At 42.4% G+C, this 21,936-nt stretch overlaps 1 protein-coding gene across 6 annotated transcripts; it reads left to right on the top strand.

The window, feature by feature from the left end:
* Positions 1-1,988: 1,988 nt before the first annotated feature.
* Positions 1,989-20,970, top strand: hnf1ba (HNF1 homeobox Ba). Of its 6 annotated transcripts, none has more exons than XM_084143394.1 (10): positions 1,989-2,643; positions 5,455-5,654; positions 6,019-6,289; positions 6,667-6,902; positions 13,250-13,401; positions 14,925-15,051; positions 15,335-15,517; positions 15,900-16,018; positions 16,635-16,679; positions 18,631-20,970. In XM_084143394.1, the coding sequence occupies exons 1-10, from the start codon at positions 2,273-2,275 to the stop codon at positions 18,649-18,651; spliced, it is 1,725 nt and encodes a 574-aa protein (XP_083999520.1). In that variant the 5' UTR covers positions 1,989-2,272; the 3' UTR covers positions 18,652-20,970. The 6 variants fall into 6 exon arrangements, with proteins under 6 accessions (XP_083999520.1, XP_083999518.1, XP_083999519.1 ...); XM_084143392.1 differs by having other exon boundaries at positions 15,335-15,535; XM_084143393.1 differs by having other exon boundaries at positions 6,667-6,914.
* Positions 20,971-21,936: the final 966 nt, after the last annotated feature.

The raw sequence follows: 21,936 nt of genomic DNA, 5'->3' as shown, positions 1-21,936 counted from the left end.
AGATTCCTTCTATAATTAAATAATCGAGCTTGTTTAAATACTTTGTTATGACAGTAGGTGAATAATTTAGAATTTGTCACGTTGTGTAGAATACATTTGATGTACACTACCAGTCAAAAGTTTGGACACACCTACTCATTCAAGGGTTTTTCTTTATTTTTACTATTTTTTACATTGTAGAATAATAGTGAAGACATCAAAACTATGAAACAACAAATATGGAATAATGTATTAACCAAGAAACTATTAAACAAATCAACATATATTTTATATTTGAGATTCTTCAAATAGCCACCCTTTGCCTTGATGACAGCTTTGCACACTCTTGGCATTCTCTCAACCAGCTTCATGAGGTAGTCACCTGGAATGCATTTCAATTAACATGTGTGCCTTCTTAAAAGTTAATTTGTGGAATTTCTTTCCTTCTTAATGCGTTTGAGCCAATCAGTTGTGTTGTGACAAGGTAGGGGTGGTATACAGAAGATAGCCCTATTTGGTAAAAGACCAAGTCCATATAATGACAAGAACAGCTCAAATAAGCAAAGAGAAACGACAGTCATTACTTTAAGACATGAAGGTCAGTCAATACGGAAAATGTCAAGAACTTTGAACGTTTCTTCAAGTGCAGTCGCAAAAACCTTCAAGCGCTATGATGAAACTGGCTCTCATGAGGACCGCCACAGGAATGGAAGACCCAGAGTTACCTCTGCTGCAGAGGATACGTTCATTAGAGTTACCAGCCTCAGAAATTGCAGCCCAAATAAATGCTTCACAGAGTTCAAGTGACAGACACATCTCAACATCAACTGTTCAGAGGGGACTGTGTGAATCAGGCCTTCATGGTCGAATTGCTGCAAAGAAACCACTACTAAAGGACACCAATAAGAAGAAGAGACCTGCTTGGGCCAAGAAACACAAGCAATGGACATTAGACCGGTGGAAATGTGTCCTTTGGTCTGGAGTCCAAATTGGAGATTTTTGGTTCCAACCGCTGTGTCTTTGTGAGACGCGGTGTGGGTGAACGGATGATCTCAGCATGTGTGGTTCCCACCGTAAAGCATGGAGGAGGAGGTGTTATGGTGTGGGGGTGCTTTGCTGGTGACATTGTCTGTGATTTATTTAGAATTCAATGCACACTTAACCAGCATGGCTACCACAGCCTTCTGCAGCGATACGCCATCCTATCTGGTTTGGGCTTAGTGGGACTATGATTTGTTTTTCAACAGGACAATGACCCAACACACCTCCAGGCTGAATAAGGGCTATTTTACCAAGAAGGAGAGTGATGGAGTGCTGCATCAGATGACTTGGCCTCCACAATCCCCCGACCTCAACCCAATTGAGATGGTTTGGGATGAGTCGGACGGCAGAGTGAAGGAAAATAAGCCAACAAGTGCTCAGCATATGTAGGAACCCCTTCAAAACTTGTTGGAAAAGCATTCCAGTTGAAGCTGGATGAGAGAATGCCAAGTGTGCAAAGCTGTCATCAAGGCAAAGGGTGGCTATTTAAAGAATCTCAAATATAAGATATATTTGATTTGTTTAACACTTTTTGGGTTACTACGTGATTCCATATGTGTTATTTCATAGTTTTGATGTCTTCACTTTTATTCTACAATGTAGAAAATAGTAAAAATAAAGAAAAATCCTTGAATGAGTAGGTGTGTCCAAACTTTTGACAGGTACTGTAGCTTGCATGTTTTTCTGTTGAATTTAATGAGAGCCACTAAAATAAACAAAGTTGATATGATAAATGCTATAATGAATAATATATTATATTGTCTATACAATATTATTATAATTACAATTTGTTTACTATTATTATCATTATTATTATTATTATTATTACCACAAGTATACCAAACCTCCTCTTTCACCAAAGTCTTTATACAACAGTCCAAAGTTCATGAAAGTTTTGCTGCTGATAAGCAGAGCCAATAAAAGCAACAGCTCTGCAGTGTAAACACTGTCAGATCTACCTGCTTCAGTTCGTCTGTGCAGCCTTCTTCTGACGATTTGCATAAAGGCTCCATCAGCCATCCCACTAATTACCATGTTTTATATTCCCTCCCTCCGAAAGCATCATGGCAAATTATATCACTCTCCTCAACTGGGAAGTGAACCAGCTTCTCCGAGCAGGTGTCAGGAGTAGGAAATTCACATAAACACTGGAGCAGGAGAGGAAGAGAGAACGATTTTTTTTTGTATTTTTTTTGTTCTTTCTTCTCCCCAACCTTCCTTTCCCTTTTAGTTCAGGAAATAACTTTTTTTAATGTTCTCGAAAATGGTGTCCAAGTTGACATCTCTCCAACAGGAGCTCTTGAGCGCCTTGTTAGATTCCGGAGTCACCAAAGATGTTCTGATCCAAGCGTTGGACGATATCGACCCTAGCCGGAATGGCTTTGGAGTTAAGTTGGAGAATCTGCAGATGTCTCCGCCAAGTTCTAAAATCAACGGAAATGATTCGGATTCGAAGCCAGTATTTCTTACGTTGACCAATGGGCACAGTAAGGGCAAACTGTCGGGAGATGAGGGGTCCGAGGACGGGGACGATTTCGATACCCCACCGATACTGAAAGAACTCCAGTCGCTTAACACTGAGGAAGCAGCGGAACAGAGGGCAGAAGTTGACCGAATATTAGCGTAAGTGAATATAACTTTAAATGTTTAATTCCACACATTTAGGAATGTTTATTACCGAATGAATGTGTTGGGTATTGGCTCATAACCAAAAAAATATTGTTATTATGGATATGCCTACTTATTTTAGATGTAGGTGTCATTTCAGTGCATTTAAAGCGTTTTATATTTAACATTGTCTGGCCAATTAGGACAACAATTAGGGTTATCTGCCTGTTAAATGTATGTCTTCCAGAAGTCATGTTCAGACGTGTTGTCCATGAAAACTATAGGCTACTTGCCTGACAGCAAAATTCAGAAGTGAATCTGCATCGTGTCTGTATTTTAGAATGATGACAAAAAAGTATTTTAATTTAAATGTAAAGCGCGTGGCAATAGGTCTCAAAGTTCCTTGTGTTTACAAATGTAAAATATCGCGCCAGTAGTACTTTTCACGTTTTAGTTACTAATTATCCACACGGGTTATTATTTATTTACCTAGCAAAATATAAACTAAGAGATCTATTTATTATTAACTTACTCGATCTCTCTCACTTAGATTATATCTGGCAATGCAAGAAGAGAAAGTGAATTTACATAAAGGTATTAGTTTATAACGTAGGATTCAATGTTGCACTAGATATAGGCTCTAATAACAATAATAATAATAATTATTATTATTATTATAATGTTCTGGCGAAATATTGCAACATTTCTTAAAGCAAATATTATTTTGTTTTATGAATGTAGTCTATAAAGGCCTTACTATTTGTATATGTTGTTATTGTCTTAATTTATCTTCTAAAAGCCATTAATAAATGTTTAATTCATTACGCTAGTAACATGATCAACTGGCCAGCAGAAAATCAAAACTAACCCACGTGTAGTTAAGTTATTATTAATTGTATTCTATAAATCATCAACTGAAAGTATACACAGTGTCGAATGGTTAGAGTGAATGGAGATCTGGTTATTCATTGTCGAAAGTTAAAAACCAACATCTAAACCAATGTATAAACCCGCAGATTTAGTTCTCCAAAACAAACAGTTGTGTGTAGAAGTCAATACCCATGTGAAGTCAATACTTAATCAGAGATGACTGTGATGGTATAGGCTAAGTGTAATTTTACTGTTATCTTTTAGAGCACGCTGCGCATATAGGCTAGGCCTTTTAAGTCGTTTGAAATGTATATTTTTCTTATCGACATAAAGCGGTTGTCATCGATGGGTGCAATTTCAATTGTGTTTATTATTGATATAATTGAAGCATTGGAATAATTCAAATGATTTTACCCCATGGGCAAATGTATTCTTCGATAATTGAATTCAATTTCGGATGGAAGCCTTGAACTGATCAATTTCTTAAATTTATTATCAATGTATTATCAATTTCCTACATTTAACCAAATCACCTATTTAATTTATTTGATTCATACTCGATTATGGGATTATTTCGTCCGAATTTGATTAGGCCTATTGTCCAAATGGGAAAATGTAGGCTATAATGTCAGTGTGTGTCAGACTCAGCTGACATAAAATACTGCACTTCTAAACCAATGTACCCTAGGTCTATCCTATTCGTGCAGAGTTTAGATTATTTGCTAGCCTAATTTGGTAACATTTGCCATATATTTCTCTATCCAATATCCTTGATATCTCACATCCGCTATGAAATATTGACGTTTCAAAAACGGTGGAAAAGTTATAGGCCAAGGTCTAGGATTTTGATTTTCTAATTTCTCAGTGTTGCCTCTTAGCTACAGTCAAAACACTGAATTGAAAAGAGGCCTGATTCTGTGTATTTTCAGGTTTCTGATCCTATTATGAAATCACCAGTGTTGGAAAAAGTACCCAGAAGTCATACTTGAGAAAATGACTCAAGTAAAAGTGAAAGTCACCCAGTAAAATACTACTTGAGTAAAAGTCTAAAAGTATTTGGTTTTAAATAAAAAGTAAATGTAATTGCTCAAATATACTTAAGTGTAAAAATATAAATCGTTTCAAATTCCTTATTAAGCAAACCAGACCGCACCATTTCTTGTTTTTATTTATTTACGGATAGCCAGGGGCACACTCCAACACTCAGACATAATTTACAAACAAAGCATGTGTGTTTAGCGAGTCTGCCAGATCAGAGGCAGTAGGGATGACCAGGGACGTTCTCTTTATAAGTGCATGAATGTGACCATTTTCCTGTCCTGCTAAATATTCAAAATGTAATGAGTACTTTTGGGTGTAAAGGAAAATGTATGGAGTAAAAAGTACATCATTTTCTTTAGGAATGTAGTGAAGTAAAAGTAAAAGTAGTCAAAAATATAAATAGTAAAGTACAGATACCCCCTAAAACTACATAAGTAAAGTATTTTTACTTAAGTTCTATACACCACTGGAAATCACCCAGTTGATTTACACAAGCTCAATGAAATCAGTAACCTTTGAAAGTATTTACATCCTATTGAATATAAAGATTAACGGTCGTTTATTAGGATACTTAACAATTGTCCCAACCCCCCCAAAATACTTAAACTTGGGACCTTGCGAAAGAGGGATAACATCAGGCGAAGAAGTCCGAGAGAAATACGAATAGAATAAACCAAGGGAAATAAATGCTCGTGCTGTAGAGTTAGGAATTTATTTGGCCGATGAATAATACATTAGATTAGCAGTGCTATTGGTGTGAGTGTTATGGCCTATAGCCTAGGAGTTGGTGCTAATATAGCACCAACACTTATAGGCCAGTATACACATAACACTATTAGGCTATTAATAGAACGAATAACATTTATTTAGCAAGGTGATGTGAATATTTTTGTTATGTGTTTTATGTAACTGCAGTGAGGACCCGTGGCGTGCCGCCCGCATGATCAAAGGCTACATGCAACAGCACAACATACCACAGCGCGAGGTGGTGGACGTAACCGGGCTAAATCAGTCTCACCTCTCACAGCACCTCAACAAAGGCACGCCCATGAAAACTCAGAAGCGAGCGGCGCTCTACACCTGGTATGTCAGGAAACAGCGGGAAGTTCTCAGACGTAAGTTAATATTTTAGTTTCTCACACAGCCTTCGATACAGTTAGAGGCACACAGGCGTGTTGGCCTGGGCGTGTTGGCCTGGGCGTGTTGGCCTGGGCCATCCACAACACAATTTGCATGAAAATAAATGTCTTATCGCGGCTCTACATATGGTCAGAATCATATTCCAGTAAGCCGATGCCTCAAATGTGTCTGATTTATCATTAGGGCCTAGGCTACATACTGTATTGTGCAATTGTCCCTCATTCAATTATGTCTTATTTCTTCTTATTGTCTTATTGGTTTATTTTGTATCCATTCCCCCCAATACAATGTTTTTATGTGACATGAGATGTATCAATGTACCTTGTTCTTATTTTTCAGAATTCAACCAGGCAGTGCAAGGTTCTGGCAGCAATATGACCGACAAAGGAGGTCAGGATCAGGTGCTGTTTTTCTTCCCAGAGTTTAACCCTCCTGGTCAGGGTATGGGGCCACAAGGGGAGGAGGTGGGCTCTGAACCCTCCTGCAAGAAAATGAGACGGAACCGTTTCAAATGGGGGCCTGCGTCCCAACAGATCCTCTACCAGGCCTATGAAAGACAGAAGAACCCCAGCAAAGAGGAGCGGGAGACGCTGGTGGAGGAGTGCAACAGGTGAGCGGAGGAGGCTTTGGAGAATGAGAAAGTTGCACCTTTTGGGTTGCCTCCCAAATGCCACCCTATTACCTATTTAGTGCACTTGTGCCAATATGGCTCTGGTCAAAAGTAGTGGACTATATAGGGAATAGGGTGCAATTTGGGATACAGCTTTGTTCTCTCATTGAATAATTGAATGTTTGGCACCTCTTATTTGATACTAACTCCATCATTACTGCAGCGTATGGACCTAGCTTAGAATGATTTTGACAGGTTTTAATGTCTCTCTTTGTTTACACTGTCCAACTATCATTCCAATGCAACTATCATTACATTTTCCTTTTGTTCTTTTCCATTCTATTCCATTGATACTATTTCAATCTCTCCTCCTATAGGGCTGAGTGTCTCCAGAGAGGGGTGTCTCCATCTAAAGCTCATGGGCTGGGCTCTAACCTGGTCACTGAGGTACGGGTCTATAACTGGTTTGCCAACCGTCGTAAGGAGGAGGCCTTCCGTCAGAAGCTGGCGATGGATGCCTACCCCATACCCACCCACAGCATGAACCCTCTCCTGTCTCACAGCCACAGCTCCCCACATCACCACAGCTCCCAGACCAGCACATCCCCCCCTAGTAAGATGCAAGGTAGCGTCTCCACACCACATGCATACCACAGTACATTACTATGCTATTATATCTAATATAATACTACACAACAATGGAATCATCATCATGTGGTCTTTCCTTTTGCTGTACCTGTCCCAGCCATGATCTGAGTGCCTTTAATCACTATGGCATCTTGATCAGGGACATGCCTTTGACAGTTAGAAGAACAATGGTTGGCAAAATATTTGGAGGATTTTATTTCCATCCCCAAGCGAGAGTGAAAAGAGGGAGAGAGAAGAGAGAGGGCAAGTGATCAATAAGAGTGACTGAGGGAGCTGAGCAAATGTCATTGTTATTCTGATCTTTAAAAACACACTGAGAACAATCCACATTGTACCTGCAATCTCCACTCTAAAGTCAGCAGGCAGGCAGGCAGGAGCAGGATAGTGGCACAAAGAGCAGCAGTCCTGTGACAGGCCAGGGTCAGGGCAGGGTCACGGAGGGATTCAGCACTTGCTGAACCTACAACCACTACTTCCACATTCATAAAAGCATAAGGTCGGTCGGTTGCTGGTGACTTTTTGGGGAATCAACAAAGTTCCTGAAGTTGTAAATGGGAAATCCAACGAACTGACCGTTTGAAATCATAATGCTGTTTGCACTCTGTCTACCTTGGCCTCTATAAGACATCCAATGGAGCTGATATCTTGGCATAGCATTATCCTCAGTGCCATCGCTCACCACCATAAAAGCAATGATTGGAGAAACTCAATCAAAGCCTCTTGTTGTCCTTTCATGTTAGAACACGAGGTCATCTCTGTAGAAAAACAAACCGTTTGCCTCGGGTTGCTCTTTTACCTTTGGTTATACTGGGCCCATTAGCCCATGCTCTGTTTGCTTGTGGTTTTTCCCAGCACACCTGACCAGGCATTGACCTCAGGTTGCAATGTGAGGAGGTAGGTTCAATGGTAGGCTTGTGTGGAGGGGAGGGAGAAGGGGCTGTTGTAGAGGGAGAGGGTAAGGTTCAGAAGCGGAAGATACTTTGCTCCCCCTAGCCCTTCGTTGCCTGCTTACAAGGTGTCCTGCCGGCGTCCTGCCGACAGCATCAGCTGTTTTTCAGTGTCAGCCCCTGGCCTGACAATAGCACCTCAGCAGGCCGCCTCATCGCGTTGCTAGGCCACGGCCTGTATTATGCATGCTTAATGGTCAATTAAAATCCTTGGCTACTACATCTCCCAGGCCTTCGATATGGTGCTCCCCTGACTTCTCCTCTCTATACCCCAGCCTGGCAGGGGTCCCTATTGTCTGTGGTGTATTAGAAGACTGCAGTGACTGTAACCTAGGTTCATTTATCTCTGCTGGGCCTTGGGGAGGGCCTGTTTTAAAGCCCCCCTCACCTTTATGGGATGTCAGCATAGAGGCCGAGGGAGGCTGGGGCTGGGCGCTCTGCAGACCAGAGCAGCAGGAGCTGTCCTCTGGGGTATTGGCTCTGTTCTGGCCAGACAGGACTGAGGACCCCTTGTGCTCCAGCCTATAGAGAGGTGTGTGTGGGTAACCCCCCCCCCCCCCCTTCAGCTAGTGCCACTACAACAGTTATGTGAGGAAGGTCACTATAGGGTCACATCAAAGAAAACCTCTTACTCTTGGAGTTTTCATTGATTCTCTTACTTCTGTTGATAACGGTGAGGTAACTTGATTGGTCAAAATGGGATAAACAGTTAAATAGTATTTTTTGGGGACAGATGAGATTATTCTACCGTCAGTGTTTGGTAAAAGACCAAACCAAAACAAATGTATAGACATCTTCTGTTATTAGTCACGTCTAAATATGTATATGTAATAGGTGATGCACACACACTGTTGGTCTAATCAAACTGTTTAATCAGCTGAATGATCCATTGTGTCTGAGGCCATGACACTTTTAGGGCCGTAGTTTCCCCTGGATCATTCACTTAACCATACAACCTGTGCTTTTATAGAAAAGATGAGAACAAGCAAATGGAATTTAACCCTGTTCTAAAATAAACAGATGCCAATATGTATGTGTAGGTGTGTTTCACCATACTTCATGGGAAAAGGATGTCATGACCATACTGTTGTGTTGTGTATAGTTGTCATGTTTATCTATTTGAGAGTGAATCTGGAAAGAAGTGGAAGGCGTTCAACCAACGTGAGTCGAGGTGCAACCCAAAAATGTGATAATCATTGAAAAGGAAAAGGCGCAACACTCACTGACCATTTAAAAACTCATTGTTTTATTTTAAGTTAAAAGATTAACATTTAGGCCACTTTGAGGGTGAATCTGAAAGCTGAGCATGGGGAGAAAGTTTCATACTGTACATGAAACTTGCTCCCCAGCAAAAGTATGGAGGTGGGAGGCTTTTCTTTTTGTTGCTTCTTCTGTGTTAATAATATTGAATGTAAGTGTTGTCTAGGGTTCTAAATAGGGCTTCCCTTTATGTTGACCCGCATCAAAGCTGAGATAAAAACGTTGACGTGCCAATCAGCCCAGATAATTCAGCAACAGTAGCATATTTTTCACCAGAATGTGCTAAGAGATTGAATTGAATGCCTGATAACCTGCTGATATCTCGTTTTTTAGAAGATTATTCCCTCCTCTCACACGGCAAAGCCTGCTGATTCAGGAATCTCCGACCTACTCTGACACACTGGATGGTTTTAGCTGTAAGATTAAGACTGCAGTGAGGGGAGTGGGGTTCAATACCTGGTAGAGTGGTGTGATGGGCACGTTCCGTTCATTTGGTAATCCACTGAAAACAGTGTGATTTGATTTAACAACAGTGAGAGTGAAACACCATATTATAGGAGGGAAAAACAGTGAGCAGGTTGTGTTGCCTCAATGCCCTGTGCCACCCCAGGCTATGTGGGAGTTGGCCTGGCCAGGGGATAGCGAGGCAAGGCCTGCCCTCTGCCTGGCCCTGCTCTGTCCACTGGCAGCCCCAGCCCGGTCAGAGAGGTACAAAGGCCTGCTACGTCCTGCAGAGACCCGGGAGGTCTCGCATATGCACTGGCGCTACAATGACCAGAGCCTGGGGATGGGGAGAGAGGCTTTGATATTACATGGGTCACACAGAGCACTGAAGCCTTTTAAACCTGCTGCAACTCTCTGCTGCCTACGCTACACCTCCCCTTCACAGGGTTCCCACCCTCCCTCTGGTCTACTTCTAGTCTCCCCTGGTCCAGTGCTCAGGGTGCTTGGGTATTGTGGTTGATTGAGCTCGAACCATATTTAAGATGAGAATTTAGAGAGTGATAGAGGGGAGATAGTTACCTTTTTTAGAATGTAAGTAAGAGCGGATGTGGGACACAGTCTGAAACTTGTCAAATGTCATGCAGCCAGAAAGTACAGTAGTTGTTTCATTTTGTAAAATTTCTTTCTGTAATATAATGTTATCCTGAGGAAGAAAGATTTCTTAATCTCAAGCTATATTGACAGGATCTTTATAATATCCCAGTAACAAACTGGATTGGTATGTGGACACTGCTGGCCGCCCCACTGGTGTCCCAGAAATAGAGCCCTCCTCCTCCTTCCAAATTACCAATAGCCTCACACCAACTAGACGACGGAAGCTTTCCTGACTGGGATTGGGGTTCCCTGCAGCCAGAATTACTGCCTGACACAGGGAGACAAAGCTGGCCTGAATAGCACCTCTATCCCCTTGACACTTTACAGGTTGCCCAGCTTGGAGATAAATGCCTGTTTATGAGTCCTCTGCCATTGTGAGGCCCAATGGGCCCAATGGAGTGGGTTATTGTTCTGTAGCGGTGTTAACAAGACACAGGGCAGTGCTGTGGGGTTGCTAGTGTGTTGTTCAGGACAATATGAGGTCTGTCTGTGGTTCTATTGTGTCCTGCCTGGACAGACTAGACAACATGTTAGTTGTTAGTGGATGAAATACAGTCAAGATGAAAATGGTCAATTATTTGGTCTGATTTAGTTGGATTTCCCAGGCAGTAGATCATGTTTTTGCTCAAGATAAACTTTATTTTGGGTGAGATAGTCTTCCATTATTTTATGGCAGACATGTGGTGCTTGGTGTCCCAGGTCTGTGACTGTTTGTGACTGTCTGTGACTGTCTGTGACTTTGACAGCCAGGACACTCAATGTGACATGCGTGGGTCAGGGACAGAGGGCCCAGGGAAGATCTGGGATCTTAGCGTAAACACTGTCACAGTGGTTCTGTCCCAAATGGCACCCTATTCCCTACATAGTGCACTACTATGGGCCATGGTCTAAAGTAGTGCACTATATAGGGAATAGGGTGCTATTTGGGACTGGCCCAGTGTCACAGCCCACTGCTCTGCTCTGCAGGGGGGAGGGAGGGAGACTCTGTGTGAGACTGAGACTACAGGATAAGAATGTGTTTCACATTTGTTGTAATTGTGTAATGTTTGCTCTGTTGGTATCAAAGGGGGCCAGGATTGGCAAACATCCATTTGATAGGAGGAGAGCAGCATTCCTTTGGCCCCCGGTGGCCAATGGAGGTGGGAGACATCAAGGGGTCTAGACACAGGATTAGAATTCAGTGACTAAGTGTTGGAGAGTGGAAGGATAGGTGAGAACATGACAGGGTTCCCTATTGATGACATACTGTACGTAGAAGGCATTTCTTCACTTCCATACCTTTACCTGGGCACAGAGAGATCCTTTCCATGCTGGGTAATAATCACTGTGCTGCCATATTTATGGACCTATCCAAGGCCTTTGATACTGTCGACCATCCCCTACTAATTTAAGACCATCACCTACTAATTTAAAGGTTGTCCGAAATGGGCCTCGACCAGGTTTGGGAACTATCTGCCAGACAGGACGCAATGTGTGCTTTCTGATGGTGTCAAGTTACCTCGATATTACTAAAGGTGTCCGTCATGGGTCGATTTATATAAATAATATTGGTCTATCTGAAAAAAACAGTGACATTGATCTGTATGCAGATGACACTGTTATGTACGCTATTGCCCCTACGGCTGACCAGGCTATGTTGGAGCTGTAATCTGATTTTGTTGCCCTGCACAAAGCCCTTGTTGATTCAAAATTGGTACTTAATGCGGGAAAAACTAAATGTTTGCTGCTTTCTAATTCTCATAGAAATATTTCAGATGGCTTACACATTTATGCATTGGATGGTTCTTTCATCAAGCAGGTTCCCGCCTATAAATATATGGCCTTTTGGATTGACAATAATTTGACATTTAAAAAACATATGGATGAGCTAGTTAAGAAGCTGAGGTTTAAAGTAGGCTTCTTGTATAGAAACAGATAATGCATCCCCCTAAACAGCAGGAAGCAGATTGTACAGATAACTTTCCTGCCAGTTCTTGATTATGGTGACACCATTTATCAGAATGCAACAGCCACTACTCTTACACCTTTGGATGCCATCTACCATAGCGCCCTTTGCTTTTTCACATGTGACAGTTTTAATACGCATTACTGTATCCTGTATCAAAAGGTTGGCTGGTCCTCATTAAAGTTAATCACTCCCTTTTTGTTAACAAGGCTCTACTACACAAGCTTCCAACCTACCTCACTCCACTGTTCAAATAAAAAATATGAGACACCAAACCCGTTCACAGGAATGGTTACCTTTCGAGGTTCCACTAGTACGTATCGATCTAGGTAAACCAGCCTTCAGTTTTAGTGCCCCCATTTTTTGGAATAGCCTATAAAACTCCCTACATTTTGACTCTCTGGTGCCTCTAGGGCAGTTTAGGACTTTAATGTTGAATGAATTTAATGAGAATTGCAACTGTTTGGATTGAAATCATTGTTTTTGTGGCGTTTGAAGCTGTAGTGTTGATTCTCTAATTTGTAGTTTATTTTTATTTTTATTGATTACTTTTTATTTGTTGTATTGTTGTCCTCCGGGTACCATTGTAAATGAGACCCTGGTCTCAATGGGTTCCCCTGAATAAATAACAGTTAAATAAAAAAATGGTGCATGAGTTCATAAAGTCTAGGACTGGGGTTGTGGGGGGCTGGTGTACGGTGTATTGTCAACACTGAATGGCCTTGGCTGAGCTGGGCTGATAGCACCAGTGGAGGGGTCAGTGTGTTTGTTTACTCTGCACTCCCTGTCTGAGTCAAAGAGCAGGTGAGTCTGATGGGTTGGAGCGCCTGCTGGGACACAGCACAGTTAGTCATATCTCTCTGCCCTATTTACTGTTATCCTGTGTGACACAGATGTTATTAGGTCAAGAAACAAACTCTCAATCTAACAATCTCTCAATTTCTCTCACTCTTTCTCTCTCTTCCTCTCTCTCTCCCTCCCTCTCTCCCTTCCCCTCCCACCCTCCCTCCCTCCCCCTCTCTCTTTCTCTCTCTTTCTCTCTCCCTACCTCTCTCTCACCAGTGCGGTACAGCCAACAGGGACCCGGTGAGGTCAGCTCCTCGACGACCATCAGTCACCACGGCAGCATGGCGACCAGCCAGTCGGTGTTACAGCAGGTGTCTCCGGGCGGCTTGGACCCCAGCCACAGTCTGCTGTCACCTGACACCAAGATGGTGAGTAACACACCTGGGTCCTCCTGGCCTCTGATTAGATAAGGACCAGAGGTGAGTTTAACATGAGGTACGTTCCAAATGGCACCCTATTCCCTATGGACAGCATTACTTTTGACCAGAGTCCTATGGGCCCTGGTCAAAAGTAGTGCACTATATAAGCGAATAGGGTGTCATTTGGTATGCAACCATAGACATATAAAGCAGGTCCCTGAGTCAGACTCCATGGAACAGTCTGTAGGGAACAACAGTTAGAGCATTGCGCTGCTCTCTGTGGAAAGTGGAGTCAGGCTGCAGGCCTTGGCTCAGGCCTAACATACAGTACAGCCTTCACCACCAAAGTGAACCGGGCAGGTTCAGAGCTGAGCCAATAATCCTGACAAAGAAACATTCTGCGCTTATTGATGAAATGCCCTCTAAAGAGAAGCGGAGGGTGGAGCGCTCAGCACTGCTTGCTCTGCCAGGGAAATTACGACAGCGCTTGATTATGCTCAATATTTTTTCTACCTTCAGAAAAGGGAGCGAGAGGGGACAAACTCAGCCCTCTGCCCTATTCCAATATTTGATTGGTGAAAGCGAAACTTGGCCAGTATAGTACATGCAGAGACCTCTAACACTTGAACGCTGGTTCCAAAAAACTATTATAGCGTATTCTTAGTATCAGAATAATAACGATATTATGGCACTAACCAGATTTGCATTGTTTAAATCCAACAATATTGAAAATCCACAATCTTTATTTAGTGAGAAATACCTGATGACTCATAGTACATTTATCATCCTCTCCTGTCAGTAGGAAGTTAGGTTTTCGTAGGGAGAGCAGGTCAGTATAGTGTGGAACAGGTCAGAGCAGACAGGTTGTTATCTATGGGTACCGTACAGATGACTGTCTGAGTCCCAAATGGAACCCTATTCCCTATATAGTACATTACTTTTAAGCAGGGCCCATAGGGCTCTAGTCAAAAGTAATGCATTATAAAGGAAATAGAGTGCCATTTGAGACACATCCACTGTCTGACCATCCCCTCCTCTCAGAGTAGCTGGCAGGAAATATGAAAACACTTGCATGCATGAACACACACACACACACACACTCACGCACCCACACCCACACGCTCACACACACCCACACCCACACCCACACGCTCACACACACCCACACCCACACCCACACCCACACGCTCACACACACCCACACTACTACTTTGTCTGTGCTTTTACGCTTTATTATCTGATTATTTTGTATTTATTTTCATCTCAGTATTTGCTCGGTGTAGATGACTGGAGTTACACAGGCACAGTGTTAGACAAAAGCAACAGAACTAACTCAACATATATCTGTGTGAGCTGCTTTGCTGAGAACATCTGGTTTCACTTCTAAAGTGATCTCCATGCTATACTATATACCTTGATTTAACCATCCTTATATCCAGTTAGCACGTTATATTTTAAATATTGTCATTACATGACTTCATTCTTGGTCCATAATGGTAACACTACGTTTCTTTGTGTGTCTCTCTCGCTAGATGTCTGTGTCAGGTGGAGGCCTGCCACCTGTGAGCACGCTGACCAACATCCACAGCTCCCTCCACACACACCAGCAGACACAGAACCTCATCATGCCTCTCTCTGGAGTCATGACCATCGCACAGAGTGAGTCAACCGATCAACCATCCAGCCAGTGCTTTATATTCCCCATGTCTCCACAAATGACTCTCTTACTGTAATAACTGGCCATTTATTCTCCTCTCTTTGTCCACACATTCTCGTATTACTTTCGTGTTCGTTCACATGTACACAATGGTTGAGCTCCAATTGGCACCCAAATCACTATATAGGGCATTACTTTTGACCAGGCCCCATAGGGGATATAGTCATGCTTTTGTTGTCATGCTTTTGATATGAGCCAAATCACTAAGGTTCTATGTGGTTGTAGGTCTGAACACGTCGCAGTCCCAGTCGGTGCCGGTGATCAACAGCGTGGCGGGGAGCCTTGCAGCGCTGCAGCCGGTGCAGTTCTCCCAGCAGCTCCACAGTCCCCACCAGCATGGCCTGATGCATCAGTCCCCCAGCCACATGAGCCAGCAGCCCTTCATGGCCACCGTGACGCACTCACACAGTCAGTACCTGCCTCTTAGTAAGCACTAAACGGTTGCTAATTCCATGTCATAGATGGGATATAATGCCAATATAGCCTGGTCCCATATATTTGTTGGCTGTCTTGCCAACACCTTTTCACTCATTGACACGCCATGTTTAGCGTGACAATTCCATAAGGAGTTGACAAGAGAGCAGAAACAGACTGGCATCCAGGCTACTGCTGATAGGCAGTTTGCTTAAAACTCAATTTCAGTATGTACAGATGTAGCCTAATCCTAACCCTAATCCTAACCGTAATCCTAACCCTAATCCTAACCCTATTGCTAACCCATTAATAAAGGTGAATCTATTGGGGTAAAATTAACAATGAGACGTTCTCTCTATGTCTTTGTCTATGGCAGTGTACCCTCACAAGCAGGAGCCACCGCAGTATTCCCACCAGTCACGGTTTCCCTCAGCCATGGTGGTGACAGACACCAACAGCCTCAGTACTCTCAGCTCCATGTCATCCAGCAAACAGGTCAGTCACTAACATGCTTCAGTCTCAGCTAACACAGGCCACAATCAGGCCCCTCCCCTCCCCCCGGCCCTGGACCTGACTCAGTCAATACAGTCTCCTCTGTCTGTCCTCAGTGTCTGTACATCTCTGATATTTGACCTCTCTGTGTATTAGAGCATGTACATGTATAATGTGAGTAATAATCCCTTTTGCTACTCTCTGGGAGATGTTTGCATAAGTTGCGGTCATAAGCTCCATTTAAACAAAAATAGTTTGTTGGAAATGTATGTTGGAAAGCTTGAAAATTAATTCCCAGCTTGCAGAGATTAGGCTTTGTACTGTATCTTGTGCAAACCTCCTATTAGAGATTTGATTTATCTATTTCTTTATCTACTAACAAACCAAATCTTCCTCACAGCTGACACACAACCCCCTCCCCAAACGGAGCACTCACTAACAGTAGGCTGATAGACTAGGATAGATACAGTAGGGCTGTGTCTCAAATGGCACCTCATTCCCTGTATAGTGCACTACTTTTGACCAGTGCACTATGTAGGGAATAGGGTGCCCTTCGGAACGCACACTAGGTGTGTGAGTTGTGATTGTGTGTTGACTTGTTTAATCCCTGTTACATTAGGATTCTACCGTAAACAAGATGGTGCAACTGGGGGGTCTCTCCTGGGTAAATACTATTTTCTTAGTACAGTCACTTAATAAAGTCACTTAGTTTTAGCCTGAGTGCCAGTCTGTTTGTACCGTCATGCCAACTCTGTTTCTCTTGAAAATGACAGCAATGGAGTTGGCAAGAGCACAAACTGATCTGGGACCAGGCTAACTTAGTTTAACTGGACTGGCTCAGTGAATTCGCCCAATGGGATGTGTTGTTGTCCCAAAGCCAAGGTCATTCAACTGAATATTTGTGTGCAATATACCATATGTTGCGTAGTAAATGTGTGTGCTTTCCGTTACTATATAGGCATAAATGAATGTTTATACAGACTGATACAGGAACCTTAATTCACCTAATCAAGATACACTACCCTTCTTGAGCATCTAAAGTCAATGAAGGGCAATATGAGATCGGCCAATTATATTTTGATTAATGTAACCTTTATTTATTTAGTTAACGGTTTCACAGCTAATGTTTTTGCTTGGCTCTTCCTTTGATGCTGGGTTTGACCATGGCACTCAGTTCACTCTGATTTTGTCTGAGCATGTCGACCACATATCTCAATCATTGGACCTAGGAGTCGGGTGTATGGATACTCCTCAGAATTCCTATTTCCTTTGAAATGCTGGACCATTCAATCACCTGTGCCCTTATCCTGAACGGCATTTGATAAACGATGCCTCCTTTCGCTTTCCTCTCAATTGGGGAGAGAGAAGGCTGGTTGCTCCCTGCCCTGGCAAGACCTAGTCCCTTGATCAGGAAATGAACCCCACTGTTAATCAAAGTTCAGGAGGTTTGTGTCCTGCTACTTACTTCCCTGCTATTGGGGGGGGGGGGGGGTTGTAATTACAGCTCTTCCTCTTTCCTACTTCTCCCTGGTCTCAGTGATCGCTCTAGCCTGAAATGCCTTCCTCTGTGCTTTGCTTTCACACGCTCAATTTCCCACGCTGCCTGAGACAGAGCACTCTACGCTGCCCAGCCGCAGTACTGTCACTGCTCATTGGGTTGATGGGCTGAGATGTCTCGCTCAGGGCAACGTTCTGTCAGATGCTCCGATTGGCTTGAATGCAACCTATCCCCTTGTTAGAGTGGTTTAACTAGGTTCGAACTTTGGTTCGATATATATGTAGAACCCATGGCTCTACATTGACCCTGTGTAATGTGTTGAGTAACGAGACCTAAGACGGTCATCAGTAATGTTTTTTCAGAGCAATGCAAATAAACCTCAACATATTGGTTTCTAGTTTTGAGCTATGCTCTGATGGTATCATGGTATACTTTTAGCTTTATAGGTGGACCAGCATTTAAACCAGACAGCGTTTAGACAGCTATTAGCTAGCAGGCTCTCCCAGGCTGCCTCTCCTCTTATTAGGCCTTTATTTGGACTGGGTGGTGCAGAGAGGCCAGTGGGCTCATGACATGACCAACATGCTCAGGCTTTATAACTCTCTTGTTTGCTGAGGACCCCCCTTCCCTCCCACCCCATGTTAAACTCACCTCCACTTAGTGCACAGTGTCTAAAGACTGTGGTCTGAGCAGCTGGCCTCCACCTTTATCAGGTAGGGCTGTTTGCTGGCCAGAGGGTCACGCCAGGGTCAACTGCCTCCACCCCTTGAGAGAAAGGAAAAAATAAATTCCACAAACAATCTCCAAAAGGCCATTTGAATGTAAACAAGGGTGTTCAGAGTGAAGCGGAAGAAGAATGTGGAATGTATTTGGTCAGGTGTAGCGTAGGTAGGCAGTAGGCCACAGGGCTGATAAATCTGCTGTAGCCGTTTACATCCAATCTGAATCTGATATCCAAGGGACTTTAGAAATGGGACATATTATCATGACAACACATATTAAATACATCCTCACCAGAAAAGGGTTCTTGTGTTATTGAATAGGTTTTCTTCATTTATTTGTGTGATGTACTCACTCTGACGTTTGTTTCCCTCTCTCTCGCTCTCTCTTTTTGCAGTGTCCTCTTCAAGCCTGGTGAGAGTACACACCTGACTTCCTTGGTGCCTAGCAACAGGAGCACATTTTTCCACCCTCTCACTGTGGTAACCGTGACAACTCCTAATAACTGGCAACAGCGCACTAGACAATGAGTCAGTCAATAAATCCAGACTGGCGATGGCGGAGGGCGGGAAGAGAGGAGGAGTGAGAGTAGGGGAGAGAAACGAACACTGCAGGTTTGCATTAATACACACCTAAATGAAGGGAGGAGAAACTGGATTTCCTCTGACATACAGATGATCAACAAGGATGTATGACTTTTCACTACAAACAATCTTGTGAAAACAGTATTCATTTCTCTATATTTTCATTGAAAATGTGTGCAAATGACAAGTCATCGCTTCTATGTGGCCAATCCTTTGTCACATTATCAAGGAACAAAACAAATGGATCTTCACATTATGCCTGACATGCTGTGGTATGTAAGAATAGGACTGGTGGAGTGGATGTCCATGAAGAACTAACATGATACTGTGATCTGATGTGGAAAGATGAAGGCATATGGAGGCTGAGGTGAGAGGACACAATCTGCCTCAGTCGGCCCAGCTACGTTGGGTTGTGGTGAGGAAGGACTGTATGGGGGACTGGGTGATTCCCTCTGGCCCAGTGCCTGGACTCATGATGGGCAGATCTGAATAATCTGATCCCCATTATACTGTATATTATTAACGGCCATGCACAACTATCAGAACTACTGGATGACAATCATATTAACCTTGTCCTGAGCAACTGTATAGGTTTTTGTAGATAGATATTTCATATACTTACAGTACATACCTGTTCTGTTTGAAGGAGTCTTCCATGTTGGTTTTTCATAATGTGATTTTCTGTACCGTGCAGATAATTATAACTTTGTTTATGTGTCTGAAGGATTTCAACATTTGTTATTCCCCAACACAGGAGAAATATAATAGACGATATGTTTGTATTTTTTATTTGGTTCCATTTGTAAACTGTGATTGAAAAATATGACAATCTTTAGAACTTTGAAGGACTATGCAATGTGCATAGAAGTGCATATGAAGCCTCAGAAGACTGAAATGTGTACAGTACTCCACACTTAGACAGAGGAATTTATGAAACGCACCCTTACTCTATGAACTTAGTGACCCTCATGTTGTTTCTGTTGTCAGAGCTGCCCGCAACACGACACAAAACCTTACACCAAAGTAGATATTGTATATACAGTAGCCAGAAATTCAGTTGGACACTTTAGGTGTTTTTCTTTCACCCATTTCCCATGTTTTGTTCTGAAGAGAGAGTCAGCGTGCCATGACATCATAAACAAAGTCTGTCTTATGGGAGGGTTGACTCAAATATTCACTATATGCCTTCAAACCCAGTTATAGCTTTGTCCCAAATGGCACCCTATTCCCTATATAATCCACTACTTTTGTGTAAAAAGGTTTTGCACAAATTAGGAATAGGGTGCCATTTAGGATACACACATTGTCCCAATCCTAGGATGGCCCATGCCTGCCTGCCTGCCTGCCTGGGGGACCTCTCTCTGACTGATGTTTGCTCATAGGGTTCAGGTGAACTTCAGGATTGGGACTTTAGCCTTCCCAGGCTCCATCCCCTCTCCTCCCACTTAAAGACACATATGGAATTGGAGCCTTTTTTTATATTCTCCGTCATAAATCATAACAGGGACTCCCCCCTGTGATATTGACAATATTTACAAGTATTTGCAAGCAAAACAGTGATATGAGTCTTGTAATTTGTGAAGGGGTGGAAGATGAAAGCACCTTTGCTGTTTGTGACAGCAGCCATTGTAATCCAGCTGGATTCCACAAAGGTTGAGAAATGTTATGGAGAGTTGGACACCCAGCCACACAAACAATATTAGTTACTTTTGCAATCCCAATCCACCAGGGGGGTCCAGAAAAACAACCACAGGATACAAACAATCAGGTTTTAATCATTAATATTTGTGTAGCCTACATTTGACTGTCTGTATGTTTTCTGAAAAATTATTTTTACTTTATATTTTCTAGATTGAAGGCATACCCTCTCCACCTCCATATTTTGGTTTAGGCACATACCAACTCCCTTTCAATAGGTCATTACCTTGTTATTATTGTGTACTACCTTGTTTCAATCTGTTCTAAACATACCCACTGCCATCTAACCAGAGGGCATGCAGGACCACTTTCAACTGTAGATGACAGACGAAGACAATTAGATTTTCTCTTTGATGTATTATTTTTGTATAAAATGGAAATCAATCTTTTTAAATCATTATTTATACTTTCTGAGAAAATGTTGATATTCAAGTAAAGCTTTTTTTCAAAATGAATGAGTCAGTGTTGGTCAGTGTTTTCTTTTTTTGTATGTATTAACAGAACGGTTCTATTTTTTGATGACATAATAACCCCCTGGGCTCAGACGTCAGGTCAACATCTAGTTTTGATTTACATTTGGTTGAGTTGTCAACTAACTTGAATTCAACGTGAAATCAACAAACAATTTCACCGATGTCGTTGGATTTAGGTTAAAAGTTGTGTGAAAAAAAGACTAAATTCCCTTAAATTTAAGATTTTTTTCTAATCCAATCAGTTTTCCACATTGATTCAATGTCATCACATTGAATTTTTTTGTTCAAATGATGTGGAAACAACGTTGATTCAACCAGTTTTTGCCCAGTGGGAAGAGTGGTTGATAGATTTTGCAATACATTGATTCTTCCTCCCTTGCAAAATGTATACTTAGTCATGACTCATGAGGGACCTTGAGGGAAATGGTTATCACCCTAACCTAAGCCAAAACGTTCCTGGCATTTTACAACATTAACATCCCTAGTGTTACCTTTTCACCTGACTGTTTCCTTATGAGAAGTGTGAAAGGAATGTATTCCTATCGACCGGATGACCCCACACCCCTCATGCCTTTGCAAATCATGTTTATTCAAGCTATCTGATCGACACACTGAATTCCCAGGCGTACACATTGTCACATTGTCCCTGTGTATGTGTATTCCTTGTCAGCAGGAGCAATGTGTAACACAATGCACATAACCCTTGAAGCAGTGAGCCCTGTTGGTCAATTGCTGTGTTTATGGCCCTCTACAAAGATCTGTTGTATTTCTATGTGATAAGACGACAGTGCCTTTGAAGTTTGTAGATCTAAAGTGCAGGTTCAATTTCCAACAGGAAAGGCACCTACACCAAGCAATCTATCAAGTTCATTGCATCTACCATGGTGTGTTCTAAACTATAGTGTGTATAAGCATCATCAGTACATTTCTTATGATCTGAGCAAACCC

The sequence above is a fragment of the Coregonus lavaretus genome (assembly GCF_964263955.1).
Source record: "Coregonus lavaretus genome assembly, chromosome: 26".
NCBI classification, from domain to species: domain Eukaryota; kingdom Metazoa; phylum Chordata; class Actinopteri; order Salmoniformes; family Salmonidae; genus Coregonus; species Coregonus lavaretus.
This window is presented reverse-complemented; position numbering and strand designations above follow the sequence as displayed.